General features: G+C 41.0%; 1 protein-coding gene across 1 annotated transcript in view; it reads left to right on the top strand.

Annotated features, from left to right (window-relative positions):
- CD8A (CD8 subunit alpha) overlaps positions 1-15915 on the top strand; it is a 73122-nt gene that overhangs the window by 30018 nt on the left and 27189 nt on the right. Inside the window, exon 2 of the mRNA XM_086964466.1 lies at positions 9692-9781. Coding sequence (XP_086820592.1) covers positions 9692-9781 — 90 coding nt within the window. The remainder of the gene's footprint in view (positions 1-9691; positions 9782-15915) is intronic.

Below are 15915 nucleotides of genomic sequence, written 5' to 3'. Positions count from 1 at the left end.
AGGGCCATTTGGATACAATGCTTGCATACAGCAAGTGACCATGGAGCTGACGCTTAAGAAATATTCTTTCCCTGGCACCAAGCCACAACAGCTGTGATCCGTTATTAGAACGTAACTACCGTTAGAAAGTTGTCTAAAGAATGGCTCTATTTGTGCTGCAGGTGTGCCGTGCTGGTGGCATGAAATGTTATTTAAAGTACCCTCACAGGCCCCATGCAAGTTAATACCTTGGCACAAAAGTATACCGCTTAGTGATTGTTTACATTCATTACCACTAAGAAATACATTTTTGTTGTTGTCACTATAACATGTATGTGTATAAGGTAATTTCCATGATGACTTAATGTATCCTTTACCCAACCTTTCATACTGGCCTGCCGGTATATACTCAAGGCAATTTTTAAACTGGAAAGTTGTTATCGGAATTGTGATAATCCGGTGTATTATCCATTCAATGACAGGTCTTTCTGACATTGTCAATGGTAATCTCTCAAGTTTTTCGATGCTCAGGATTGTATAGTCTGCTCCTTTTTGTGCCAAACTGATTTGTTTATCAGTAAGGTTAAAGATAGAAAACAATGACGTTGTGTTGATTAAACGCCATGGCACATAGCCCCAACTGAGGTTTTGCAACGTCCAGCCTAGTTGTACAATAGAACGTAATTGGGACTGGCCATGTTGTAACATTAGCAAGTCCTGGTCTATTATATCAATAGCAGATGATACAATACTGTCCAGTAAATATATTCTGGAGGACAGAGTCATTAACCCATTGTCCACAACAGAAAGTGATTTTTCCAAATTAATACGATCAATTTCTCGTATTTTCTCTGCTGTTTCAATTTGAGTCACTTTCCATGCCTCGTTGTAAGCAGCATATATACTGGCCACTATGAAACGTTTTTGACGCTGCTTGCGTGGTCCCATTATGAAATCTCGCACGTCAGCACCATCTTTAAGTAAAGATAAGTGTTGCTTAATTTGTGCCAGTGTGGATGTTTGTAGCTATTCAAGGCATAATTTCCCTACACTGTATGTTGTTACTATCCCTGGATGTTGTCTCTGGGAGTATCTAGGGTCTGGTCTCGTCATTTTTAGCCCCTGTATTTTGTTCAGGAATCTGTCTTGACAGTTATTCGTGTCTGTAGGCCAGATTAACCACTTTTTCCAATCAGGATGTGTTCTGTTTTCATTTAAAATTTGGGATACGTCTACCTCAATATCTGTTGTTGCATTATCAGGTATTGGCTTTGGAATAGATGGTTTGTTAAGGTCTTTAATCTTGGCTAGGCCAAGACAGGTCGTTTGTTGAATTGTGTCATTCAAGAACATTTTTTGTTCTGGGATCATGCAGGCTCGAATGCTTCTAGGCCTTGTACCTGCCAATCATTTGTACCCCAGATGGTTTTTGTTTCAATGTTATTCTTCCAGAAATCAAAACCAAATGTAATCATTTTTTCATAAAATGCTTCTGAATATATGAATTTAGTATTTGTCAGCATGGTTTTCGTCCCTGTTTTATCTAACAGTTTATAATAAAATGTTTCTGCATCACTTAAACCCTGAGAAGTATTGGAATTTCTCATAGAATGTTTTTGAACTGCTTTTACGTGGAGTAGCAAAATGTTCCCATTGGTTATATTTAAAAACATTTCTAGGTTGAGCAGATTTATGTAAATAGTGGTCTACATAATGAGTAAAACAGTACATCTGTTCATAATTCGATGAACCATGCAAATAATCATGTTCTGTAAATTTTGCTGACAAAACTAAATCCGACATCATATTATTTATACTTTCAAAGTCCCAATCATCAGAGAATGTACTTGGTTTTTACGAAGTCACTTAATGAAACCTTAAATTGATGAGGATATTTCAAGAGTTCGACCGGGCCATATATTTCGTAGTCTGTCTTGTCCCAAACTACCCCGCCGGGTATTGGAATGGCTGTGACATTTACTGATGATAGTTCTCTTTTCTCGATGTGAGATGATTTGTGAAGCTTCAGAACTAAGTTGATGTTCTGACTTGCTGTGTCCATTGTACTGTATTTTCCCTCAATGAATTTTCCCAAGTAAAGTACCATGATGAGCCAAAGCAGGAGGAAAAATACACCTAGCCCAATCCAAAATTCCAATCATGGAGAAATAAGATAGGTTTCTTTGAGTTGATGAAAGAGTTCTGTTGCTTTTTCTTTAAAAGTCTTTGTTTCTGGCGTCACTTCAGGGTCGCTTTGATCTTCAGAGAAATTATCGAAATTGATGAATTAGCCAGATGCAGTTCTGTCGATAGTTGGAATTGTTTTCTCCATTTGGCTTTCATTAGCACATTCTGATGCTACATCATTGTAGACTGGTGTTTCATGACGAACTGTTTCAATTTGGGTTTCAAGAGGCACAAGTTCCATGGCATTTCTGCATAGTCCTTTTTTATTCACTGTAGGTTTATCAAATGTGATTAGTCTTTCAGTTTGAACCTCTTGGATACTAGCAAATTTGGGTATTCTGTTACTTCTTGGGAGTCCACTGGGCCTACTATTTATTATAGGCCACATGATTGTGGTTTTACCAGGTCGATGGATACAACTCTGTTCTCCTTTTTACCAGCAAGGGGCGGTAGTACGACTGGTCTTGTTCCGATGATTGCTAAGACAGGTACTGCTTTTCTATAAGAAGGCCCAAATTCCTTCTTCACCGCTATTTTCTCTCTGACCAGATCCCCAATCTTTGTAATCCAGACAGGTCTTGCTGGGACAGGTGGTGTGTCTTCAGTGGTTGTTGGCTGTTGCTTTAACTTTATGTTGCTCAGGGCTTTTCTTGTTTCATTTAAGTACTGTAAAACAGCCAAACGATCTTTGATGTCAAAGTCTTTTTTCTTATCTACTACCACTGAAGCATGACTATCTAAGTCCTGAACATACATTCTAGTTCCGAACAATAGTTCGTACGGGCTGAAACCTTTTAGAGAATTTCTTGGCAAGTTGTTAAGACTACATTGGACACTTGTTAAATGCTGGACCCACCCATCACCCGAACCTAATACCTTTGCCGTTATAGATTTCTTTATGTCTCGGTTTTTTCTTTCCACTACCCCGTTTCCCTCAAGATGGAAGGGACAAGAGAACCGCAATCCAATGCCCATGCTGGTCATGGCCTCCTTATAAGCTCGGGAGCTAAAAGCAGGACCCTGGTCAGAATGAAGCATGGCAATTGCGTATGTGCCGATAAAGACTCGCAAATCTTTTATAACAGTTCTGGCGTCAGCCGAGCGCTGGGGCCACATTTTTAAGTGATTATAGTCTAAAAAGGAATTAATAGGATGCTGGATTTCTTGGCCATGGCATTACTCCGGTTGACTCGTTACTGCGGTCTCTGTTGCAGTCTGGACAGCTCTTCGCAAATTTATAATGTTGCAGGCTCATCCCCGGCCACCAGTATTCTGATTGTAATTCTATCAGAGATTCCTCTGTGCCTCGGACCCAATCCCATGTGTGCGTCTGCTATTAAAAAGATTCTCCGGTTTGTGTTTGGAATTACCCTATCCCCCACTCCAGGGATTCGAGCAAAAGTAACGGAGTTTGCATCTATTACGCTAGTATAATTGAGTGGATAGTTCACAGGTAGTGCTGCACAGTTGTCTTTTGAAGACGTTTTTACCGCCAGCATGGTTTCCCCGTCTATGTATTTTTCTGAACGCTTTTTTGTGGCTACAGAAGCCGGTTTAGTTGCATCCGCTCTGGCTGTATTAGCCAATGAATTCCCTGCAACATGAACGCCATCACGTTGATGACTCAGAGTGTGTATCACGTGAGTCTTTTGTAGTTCTTTCTGTAAAAGAACTACTTGTTTCCAAAGCATTTTATGCTTGATTGTGGCGCCTGTGTCATCTTTGTAATAATTTTGAACCCAGTTCTGCAAATCATTATTGTAAGAATTGACGCAAAAATGCGAATCGCACACTATTAGTGTTGGGAATTCACGTTCGGCATTTTCAAGCGCCATCTTTAAAGATCTGATTTCAGCTCGCTGAGCCGAACATTTTCTCAGTGATTCAGTTTTTGTTATTTTCGGTCTGAATTTACCGCTGAGCCAGCGACCTTTAATAATCTCGCAGGCTGCATCGTAGGATTTATCATCAACATTGTAATACTGTACAAATCTGTCTGTATAGATTATACAAGAGTACTGTTCTAGAGAAAGAATTTCGATTGGCAGAGGATATTATTTTTCGTATTTTAAATCATTTAGTTTTTTCATGTTCGGGACAAAATAGTATGTCACGTCTTCTGCAGCAAGAGAATTTTCCCACTGCATCCATTTCCGATCTAGTGCCACTGTTTTTAGATTTACTGGGCTGATTAGTGCCTCGAAGGCTGATTCTGCGGTGAAAACAGTTATTCTTTTGCCTTGGGCTAGGGCTCGTTCTCTTGCTATAGCAGTTTGAACTACCTTTACAGTATTTTCTGTGAGACTGAATGTTTTTTCTGCTTGTGTGTACAAATGTGATTTGTAAGCTATTGGTACCGTTTCTCCCTCATTAGAGGTCAGGTACGTGAATCCGCATCTTCCTGGGATGACCCGGATTACAAGGTTGCGTGTATTGTCACGTGTTTCTAATTTTGTTTTAGCTAACATGTCTGTTCGTAGTGATCTCAAAATTTCTGTGTGTTTTTGAGTCCAGTTGATTGGTTTAAAATCAGGTTTTATTAATTCATAAAGAGGTTTAATCCTCTCTGCATAATTTAGAATGTAAGTTCTTCCGAAATTCAGGAAGCCTAGAATCGATTGTAAGTTCTTCAGCGTTTTTGGTGCTTGGAGTACAGCACACTTCTCTAAGAAGTTGTCCGCTAGGCTTTTTCCTTCACTTGATAATTCGTATCCTAAAAATAGGACTGTTAGATGGGCAATTCGTGACTTTTTAAAGTTGAATTTGTAACCCTCTGCTGCGAACCCAAGTATTATGGTTTTCACTCTTTTCAAGTGAGTATCCAAGTCGTCGTCTGTGAGATAGATGTCATCGACATAAGATAATGCCTCATCATCATACATTTGTAGTAACTCTGTTACTCTGGCTGAGAATAGTCCTGGGCTGTTCTTGAATCCTTGTGGGAGCCTACAGAAATTTTCTGTGACCCCATTATTGAAAAAGCGGTCAAGTACCTCCTTTCTGGTGCAATATTTTGACAAAAGAACCCATTAGATATGTCTAATGTTGTTTTGTATTTTTTGCGAACTATGTTATTCATTAGTGCTGCACTGTGCGAATTTTGTACCGCAAATGTTTTGCAACATGAGTTAAGGTGTCTGTAGTCCAAGACTAGACGATACGAATCGTCTGGTTTGGAGACAGGAAACAAAGGATTGTTCATTTGAGAGGTGCATGTTTCAATTACCCCTTGGTATTCAAGTTGATCTAAAATCTCCCTGACCAGTTTTTTTGCTTCTTGCTTAATTGGGTACTGCCTTTGTGCAGTTGGTTGACATTTTAACTGGATTTTATGAGGAGGAGAGTCCTCATCCCATCCTACATGATTCTTATATAATGCCGGTGCCTGGGCTACTGCCCATTCCCTTGCATATATATATATTTAGTGTGAATTGGAATGTGATTTGAGTAGGCAGGCATAATCATTTCTTCGCCATGAGGGCACTCCCTGACAAACTCTGGGGGCCAATCTTTCTCGGCTAACAGGATGTCATAGCCTTTTGAGAGGTTATCCCAAAATAGACCCCTTATTTTCCTAGTCTTATCTCCCTCTATGCGCAGTGTTATTTTGTATATCTTATGAGGTTCGCTAACTCTGGTATCTGCAGTTTCTACTTGAATGTATTCATTCGTGTCCACTGTCTCCAGATGACTCATCAGGATCTTGCGAGCTATGCTGATTTCTGCTGCACTGTCTAGCATTGTCTGTGCCCACTCTCCGTTTTTCAGCTGTGTCCTCAGTATTCTCGGCATGTTCGATTACTCTAATACTGGCTACCTTCTTTCTTGGAAATTGTAATTTTTTACTTTGAGCAGGTTCCTTGTCTTTGGACTTGGTGTGCTCTTCCCTTGGATCTGACCGTCCTCTTCTTTCCGATTTCTGCGAAAAAGATCGAGAGGGACGTGTATCAATACTTTGATATCTATCAGTTTTTTTCAAGTTATCCCTATTTCTAAGGTTATATCTTTTCTCAGAGGGCTCCCTCTGGGGAGACTGGTGTTCTCCATTCGGAGTTCTTTCTCTCCGCCGAGGAGACCTTCCTCTGGACTGGAAAACTTTTTCTTTGGGAGTGGATTGTTTATTTCCATCCCAGCTCTTTTTAGGAGTGTTTAGATTATTTTTAATAAATAATTTTTCAGGATTTTCAAGTAGTTGGGGTTTTACTGGTTTCCCACCCAAACTATCTCTACCTAATTCTTCATAGCATTTTTCTATGATTCTGGCAAGTTCAATTGGTTGTTCTGATATATCGTTTCTTTCAATTTCTGGCGGATCGCCACAGATGCTGCTTCTCCCTTTATGTTGGCTAGTAATATAGCCGAGACCTGCTTGAAGTCTTTCAGTAATTTCATAGCAAGAGTTAAAGCAGGTTCTGGACCATTCTGAATTTGTTTTAGCACATCTGGTATTACCGCCATAGACGGAACACCATGTGTTTTTGTGTAAATGGAAGCAAAGACTGTACCCCAAGTGTCACAATCCTCCACATGTGGTGCAACCCCCATTGGAAGGCAGATAGTCAGAATTCTGTGTTTCTCAATAGGGGTAGTATTCGGGAATACTGCCTCTATTTGAGTAATTTTCTGTGCTAACCAGAAAGGAATTTGTTTTTCCAAGACATGATTGTATGTTCTGTGGTGTGATTTTATTTGTGTTCCCCTGATGAGGGGTTAGCTGTGGAATATTAACAGCTGTTTGGACTGTTGCAGTCCGCATTACATATTGGACTAACTGTCCGTGTATTTTAATTAATAATTTTAGCTGTGCTAAAAGTTCTTCTCTTGACATTTTTTCAATGTCTGGATGTGGTGTGTAGCTGGCTAGAACCGGCCACGTTGCTCCTGGTCTACCTAGTGGACCGAGCCTGGTGATGTGATCATTATGTTTTAGGGCGCCTTTAAAACAGAGCAGGTGCTCTTGATATTTTAATGGGATTTCAATCTCCTCGAAAGGAGCGTACTCTTCCGGTGGTTCCTCTATTTTGTAATAGTGGAACTCGTGTGTTGTAGCGTTTGCCGCTGGAAAATTTATCCAAGAATAGAATACCTCTGTCTGCCGATATTCGTGTGCCTCTATCACGAAAATTACTGTACCACCTCGTGCTGTCAGTCCGTTTTCTATAAGTTTTAAAGTTATAGTTTTTCTTATGTTTGCCGGGATGATAATTGCACCCGGTTCATTAATCCCTGTAACATCAAAACCCCGATGATTCGCATCTACAGCGGTTTCATTGGTTTCTTTGTTTTCGCCATGTTCTGACATTTTATTAATGAAGGTTTGCAGAGCAGTTTTCAAGGAAACAAAGATTAGGTGCACAATATTTTGGAACACTGTATCCTTCAACGTTGACTAAACCAGAAACTCTACATAGGAATCTCTTCTTACTAAGTTCCGGCGGATTTTAACCTTTCACCCACTCCAGACGTCTATTGGAGTATTTACGGGAGAAAGGGTCTGTGTGAAAAAGCACGACTGAGTTACTCTAACGTCTTGCGTTAGTTTTATCGCCTTACCAAACGTTGGGCGCCATGTAGTGTAGTTCCTATTTTCCCTATAGGCCCTGCGCATTGGAATAACATAAACAGCAGTGTAGACGTAGGACTGTGGTGTTCTAGGTCCCTACTGACTATGTAAGACTTAATTTAGGTTTGCGCCAGCTAGCTCAGAGGTCACTGGAAACTTTCTTGACTGAATAGGAAGTGATCAGCTTCCCTGGCTCAGACAAGAAGGGATTCAGCTTCCGACAACCGCATAAACATGACAACTTTGCTCCCCAGAATAAGAGTCAATCTCTAGAGTCGTGTGAAACAATAGACAGCTATTTCACTCAGTCAGACGTGCGTTCTTAGTTTCACCAGGGTGCAGAGAATAGAGAGACGGGCGTTTTCAATAAAAGATATTATTTATTGAGCAGTCTTCTTTCTCATGCAAGAGAAATGAATTGCCACAATTGCAAGACTTGTTATAATGAAAAGGGGGTACAGTAAAAGGAGTATTACGAAATAATACTGTAAAAGCATTGATATGGTTTCTTAGCCATAAGATAGTTAAAATGAATAAAATATATACATTCATATATACATTGGCTAACGACCTCAACTGGTGCTTCTAACTACGCCTACCCCGGTGTACCTGACCTAAGCCTAATACGTGGGAGGGAGTAAGTAAGTAGCAGTTTAAGTTAAGTTGGGTTGCCAAGAGTTTGATTCAAGAATTCTCTCTAAGGGTTTAGTCAGCACCGTACCTCTGGAATAGTATGTAGGAGGTCTGGTATCTCCCTCTCAGGACCCGATATCCCAGTCACCAGCAAAGGGTAGGCTAGAAACGCCGGAGCTGGATTTTCTCTGCAGGAGAAAAGACAGCGTCTTTCTCTTGTGCGTCAAAGAGGAGGGGCAGCGTCCGTGGGCTTCTCGCGTCTGCTGGGCTTTCTGCAAGGGGACAGCTGTTCTGCTCCAGTATTCACCACCACTGTGTGTTTGCTTAAGGCAACGTTGGTATATTTATACCTGAAAGGTGCCGAGTTTGACGTAAGTTTTTGGGCATAAGACGTCAATAAAGATGTCACTAAGAACTGGTCGTTCTTACAGTGCTCGCAGGAGTTCTATTACTAATCAAAACAAAGCAAGCGGGGCTTTCCCAGGTTGCTGGGGGTTTGGTATGTCGAAAGAACTCGGTGTGCTCTCTAGGAATCTAAGGAAGTGGCTTCTGCTGTGTCATTCACTGCAGAGGCGAGTTACTGAAATATGGCTCTGATTATTATGCCATTATAGGGATATGTATTGATTATAGCCGTATAGGGGCATGAGGTCACAATATTGATCAGGTTCCTAGATAAAACACATCACAACGTCGGCGCATAAGTTGCACAAGCGGCTCGTAAATCTGCCCCATGAATTTAGGTCCCACAGAGTATTTTGTAGCAGCATCAGAGCCATACAAACTCCATGCCTGATGGGGAGGTAGCCTGCGGGTCCATCTAATATGCACATCTTTTATTTCCCCCGTCAGTCCGAGGGTCTGCTGCTGTTTGCTCCACACTGTCAGACCATTGGGTTGAAGAGGGACAGATTTAGGGTGGTGCCACAAGAACCAAATGGTCGAGCCGCACTGATAGCCAAGTTGTTGCTTAATATGTTTTGAATGATACCGTACATCAAACTGGACTACAATAAACTTTGAATATAATTGTGCTTTTATTACTAGTATTAGTATTATTACTTTTTAGTAGTAGTTAGAGTTATAATATTGCTAACATTATAATTGATATGCCAATCAATGATTAAGTATTCAATTGTGTCATGATTACTCCTGCTAATGATAAGAGATGCTATTTAGAGAATTATAAAAATACAAAATGGCGTCTGCGGGATTACATAAAATTAGGTTAATATTATTCCTTGTGGAATGGCAAGAGTAGCACTGTTTGGAGAAGTTAGAGCAGTAGATATTAGTTTAGTCACGTGTTTTCCTTTTCTCTACTTGCAGTCACCACGTCAGCTCCTAGAAGCATTTCCAATCACACTGCTGATGGGAGGACTTCAGACAACTGCCCTTGTCCCACTGCCCCGACCACAGGTAAATGTCCAATAAATGCCTACCTGCTTAGCACTGGAGCAATCCTTTCCAGTATTTCGTTCTACTGGGACATATTTATCAATTTACAGATGTGTGTCCAACATTTTATTTCTTTACCAAATTCCTTGAGACAAACAATACGGTAAACAGAAAAAACGTGAATTTATTCAGATGCATGCATTTGGGTTTTTAGTAGACAATGCACATGAAAAATGCGAAAAAAACAACATATTAAGTATTCTACTTCGTGCTAGTGTCATTTGCAAATATACATGTGAATATATATTACTACATCTACATGTAGCTCCTTTATTGCACGAAAGCAGTGATCTTTGGCGTAGAGTGCATTGGTGTAGAGTGCAGTGGCATACTGTGTTGTAGAGTATAGTGGTGTACAGTGCAGTGGTGCAGAGTAGACTGGTGTTCAGTGCAGTGGTATAGAATACATTGGTTTTGAGTACAGTGGTGTAGAGTGCATTGGTGTAGAGAGCAGAGGCCATAGAGTGTAGAATAGAGTGGTGTAGAGTGGAGTTGAGTGGATGGTGCCGGTAGATTGCACTGGTGAGAATGGAGTGGCGTACAATAGAGTGGCATAGAGTGGAGTGGCCCAGAGTAGAATAGAGTGGCATTGAGTGTAGTGGCATAAAATAGATAGTCATAGAGTGCAGTATTTTAGAGGGCAGTGGAGTAGAGTGGCTTAGAGTGTAGTAGAGTGGCATATAGTAGAGTGGTGCAGAGTAGAGTGAAGTAGCATAGAAAGGAGTGTTGCAGAGTAGAGTGGTACAAGTTAGTGTGCAGTGATGTACAGTGGAGTGATGCAGGTTTGAGTGCATTGGTGGAGAGTAGAGTGGGGCAGAGTAGAGTGCATTGGCATAAAGTGTAGAGGCAGAGAGTGCATGCAGTGTTGCAGAGAAGACTGTCATAGAGTGCAGTGGTATATAGTAGAGTGGGGTAGAGTGCATTGGTGTGAAGTTCAGTGGCATAAAGTACAAAAGCATAGAGTGCAATTGGCTTAGATTGCAGTTGAATAGAGTGTTGCAGAGTAGAGTATAGTAGCATAGAGTAGAGTGGTGCAGAGTAGAGTGCCATGGCGCAGAGTGCCATGGTGTAGAGTGCTGTAGCACAGAGTGCAGTAGCATAGAGTTGATTGGTTCAGAGTTGAGTGGAGTGGTGCAGTACAGTGGTGTAGCGTAGAGTGGCATAGATTGCAGAGGTTCAGAGTAGAGTGGAATAGAAAGGATTGGCATAGAGTGGACTTGCATATAGTGGAGTGGTACACAGAAGAGTGCAGTGGCACAGAGTGCTGTGCTACAGAGTAGAGTGGCGCAGAGTGGATTTGCGCAGAGTGGTGTAAGGTGAAGTGACGAAGACTGCAGTGGTGAATAGTAGAGAAGTGTGGGGTAGAGTGCATTGGCACAGAGTGGAATGGCGTAGAGTGGAGTGGTGCAGTGATGAGAGCAGTGATCAAGTGTAAAATGGCATGCTGTGATGTAGTGTGGAGTGGTGCAGAGTAGAGTGCAGTGGCGTGGAGTGATGTAGAGTAGAGTGAAGTAGGGTAAATTGGAGTATGTATGGTGTGGTAGTGTACTGCCATTACATCCCACACATTTTCAATTGAAATGGCCATTACATTTGCACAGACATACAGTTTAACTGATGGAAGTATACAGTGCACAAACGGTAATGTGTGGAATTGTCAAAACCTAGTGTATTAATTTGGTTTGATTGTATTAAAATATTTGCTTACACCACACTTCAGAGTTGAAAAAAACCATGTGCTCAATTTATGCTGTCCTAATTCTCATATATTCTGAAGTATCTTCACAATTAATTTACAGACATTTCAATTTTGTTGTGTGCTAGAAAAACAAGCACTGGAAATGCCAATAGGTTTCTCATTCTCGAGAGTTAGAGCAATTGGCGTTCTCAATGACAATGTCTTTTACCCATGTGTTTTGATTTGGAGTGGAGTGGATGTATGTGATGTGAAGTGGAATTAAATGGGTTGGATTGGATTTCTTATATGTGGAATTATGTGGGGTGGAATTCTGTGATGTGGAGTGGATTTGTGGAGTGGAATTATGTGGCGTGGTGGACAGATAGTCGTGAGAGATTCACAGAATAGATATACAGGAAGACAGAGAGGGATTGGTAGTTTGCGCACAAAGTACTGCATAAAATCCAGACTGAGGAGTTGAAAGAATGTGTGAGAAAGAAGGAGATAGCAGTGGAGAGACATATAAAGATGGAGCACCTGTTTATGTAGAAGACACCCCAAGAAGAAGAGGAGAGTGTGGAATTGAAGGATGGAAACCTTGAAAAGGCATGGGAAAAACCTGTGCGTGAAGACCTAAAGAAACCATATGAGATAGGCGTTGTAAATGATAATGTCTTTTACCCATGTGTTGTAGATTGGAGTAGAATTATGTGGTTTGGATTTGAATTTTGTGACATGATGTGGAATTCGGTGGTGTGGATTGTATGTATTAGGTGTGTTGTGTAAATGTGTAATTGTTTTGAATGATGTGGTTTGTTGTCAAAATATGTGTTGTGTAACGGAACTGTGTGGAGTTGAATTGTGTGGCATGGAACTGTGTTGCATTGAGTGAAATTATGCTAAATGGATTTATGTGGCATGGTGTGGAGTGTATTTATGTGGAATGTTGGTATGTGGCATAAAGTGGTTTTATCTGGGGTGTGTTTATCTGTTAGTGAGTAGAGTGTAATTATGTGGAGTTGAATCATGTTGAGTTAAGTGGTATTATGTAGAGTGAAATTATGTTGTGTGGTGTTGAATTGTGTGGTGGTGAGTTGTGTAGTGAGGAATTGTGTGGTGTTTTATGTCACACTAAATATCAAAGTATGGCACAAGGTACCCAGACGAGTGGATTCAGATTAATGAAGATTACTGGATTTGCATAAGATTACACAATGTAGTCAAGTAAGAGAGTCAGGATTAAAGCCTAAATCTACTGGTTCCACAGTCAACAATTTAAGCTCTAAGTGTTTTCTAAGAAATTGAATATTGATATGTAGATATGGCTAATGATCTGTGCATTTGTGTGCATGTATAAATTGTTATGCAGTGAGTTCATTTTGGCATATTATTTGAAAACTTGTATTTACATTTGCAAGATGGCTAAATGGTACTTGAGAACAAAACATTTTAAAATAAAAAGTTTGCTCAAAGCCTCATAAATGTGCTTGTGTAAGAAGTCTTCGAAAAGCTTGCAGGGTTGGGGCAGAGTGCTTAGCAGAGCAATCTGCAGCTGTAACAACTTCTAAGTCACCACAATGGATTCCAGAGCTAAGGAAAAATAGGGCAGATTCAACAGATGCCACATTCCACGGGCAGACTGCACTTATGACAATGGGGCACATTAGATATTGTGCAGACAGAGTCTGACATCAGTATAATTTGATATATATGATATATATGATATATATATACAAGTATTGAGACCAGAGAGAGAGAATAAAGCACTAAGGTAACAGGGGGTGTGTAAGGGAGAAGAAATAAATGTGAGATAGACAGACTGCATTAGTATAAGAGGAGAGCAAAAGAATAGAAATAATTATACCGCCAGGAAGGACAGAGGGTGGCAGAGAAAGAGTACTAAGAGAGAGAGAAAGAGCAAGAAATTGTGTGTGTGTGTGTGTGTGTGTGTGTATGTGCTTGCTGGAGATAGAGGAAGAGAGAGAGAGAATGAGTGAAACTGAGAGAGATGAGACAGATAGTGTGTGCCAGAATGAGAGTGACCACAAGAGAGATTAAAATAAATAGAGGATGAGTGTCTAAGTGATCATCAGATAGAGACAGAGAGAAGGCAGAAGTCTAGAGAAGGAGAGAAAAAAGAGCATCAAAAAGGAAAAGAAAAAGATGAGGGGAAATGGTGAGAGGAAGAGTGGAAAGAGATTAACAGAGGAGAGAAAGAGGAATAAGAGAAAGGGTGACAGAAGTATTGCAAAATGGAGAGACATGAATATACAGGAAATGAGAGGAAAATGCATGGAAAGCAGGGAGAAAAGCAAAGGAATGACAGGGCGAAAGTAAAAACTGACGGAGAAGCAAAAATGTGAACTGCTGTTAGTCAAAGAAAAAAGACAATGCTTGAGAACTAAAAGGTTAGGTTGTGTTAGAAATAAAAAATAGAAAGATGGAAGATAATAAAGAGAGGAAGTTAAGAGGGGGGCACTTAGATATTAGGAAAATGAGAGAAATTTCTACAAAGAGTGAGAAGACCGAGGGCAAGAAAGAGAGCAGGGAAAATAAACAAGAGCGTTAGAGAGAGGCAGAGAGAGAGAGATAAAGGAATAAGAGGCAGAGGAAGAAGACAGGACAAATAGAAAAAAGAAGAGAGTGTGTACAAGAGAGGAGAGGACGGAGATAAACAGATAAGGAGAGAGGCATTGGGGAAGATGAGAGAGAAGGAAGATGAAGGTGAGAGCTTCGTAGGAAGACAGAAAGACTAAGAGGGAAGTGTTTAGACATGCAGCACATTATCCGGGGTGCTGTGCCGCCAGGGTTTGGAGAGCTATACAATTAGTAAACACTGGGTTATGCAGTGTGATTCGGGAATCCATGCTTGCCTCAGGAAACAGGAATGCATGCTTGACTAACAAAACATTAAACAGCTGAATAGTACTCATTGCCCCAACTTGGAATAGGTGTCTCTATCTCAGATAAATCCAGTCTTCTAATCTAATGATTACACTGATGATGTTGTTAGGGAATCACGTACATTCTTAAAAGCTGAGAGGTACTACGCATACCAAATTAATTCTCATGGTAGTTTTCCTTTGTTCTTGGTAAATAGAAAACATGCATGGAAAGAGTAAAATTAAATGCTTTGTGAAAAGGATCTTCTCAGCGGTTCCTCACCAGAGTGTACGTGCTCTGAAATGGTGAGACACAGGTTCTTGGGGGATGTTTAGCTGTACTGCAACCCCAATAAAAAAGCATAAGTAGAGAACTTGATTAGATGCACTAGTTAGGCAGTTAAGTGCAAATCATTGTCTATGAGAGCACTTCCAAGAACACAAGAGCCCAGACTGTCAGGTGCATTTGCAGAGCAACAATGTGGTCGGATGAATGGCTTTCACTACAATAGTGAAAGAACCCTAAAGGGTACTCTTGTAACTTGTCTTAGTTATTATGCATCCTCCCCAGTGTTCCAGGTCCCTGCTGCTCAGGCAGCATGTGAGGTCATTAGAATGTCGTATGTGTTTGTGCTTGGATGAGTGTCAGTTGATGGAATGGGCTGAGCAGCAAGGATGCTGCTCCTGGTGGGGCGTTCTTGTGATTGTAACTAAGCTAAATAAACCTTCATCCTTAATCCATATGACTTGGCTACACACCAACATCATTCATTTTAACAGGTACATTGTGTCCACCCCTGATATCCTGACTGCCGTCCCTAACGGCTATTATATTCTCCAGACAAATCGGCCACAGGGGAAACCTGGGGGGGGGGGGGGGGGGGGGTGTTGCTGCCATAGATTTCTCAAGCCTATAAGGTTATCTCTCTCACTATGTACCCCATCCAGTCGGTGGATTATGTGATTTTTAAATTTGAGTCGGACACCCTTCCCCTCACTTTTGCTCTTTTCTATCGCCCTCCTGGACAGTCGCCTGGCTTTCTGCATTCTTTTGGCAGCATGGCAGCCGAATTGGCAATTAATCATGCTAGAACCCTTATCATAGGGGATTTCAATTATTGGCCCCATACTCAGCATGAAAGCACCCCTTCTAGAGAGTTCACGGACCTGTTAACCAGTCTAAATTTTCTCCAGCATGTCCACACGACCACCCATGTCAAGGGTCATATCCTGGACCAGTTGTGGTGTTTAAATCAGGATGATTTAAATCTACCGATCTCCCCTTGTGCTTGGTATGATCACTTCATATCTCTTTCACTGTACCTAGAGTCTTACCCACCAGAGTGTGCCCCACTGATCGCCCACTGATTCGGAATTGGGGCAAAGTAGATATCCCTTCGCTCTGTCTTTCGTTAGCCACCACAATCCCCTCCTCTGTGGACGAAGCAGGCTCCCCCTGTCTGTTCATATTCAGGTGGAAAATATTCATACCTGGCTTGCTGTCGCTCCACTAAAGAAGCTTAGCAATAAGCGTC

This window comes from Lissotriton vulgaris, chromosome 3_2, assembly GCF_964263255.1.
Source record: "Lissotriton vulgaris chromosome 3_2, aLisVul1.2, whole genome shotgun sequence".
Classification (NCBI taxonomy): Eukaryota; Metazoa; Chordata; class Amphibia; order Caudata; family Salamandridae; genus Lissotriton; species Lissotriton vulgaris.
The sequence above is the reverse complement of the archived record's forward strand: the minus strand, read 5'-3'. Positions and strand labels throughout refer to the sequence as shown.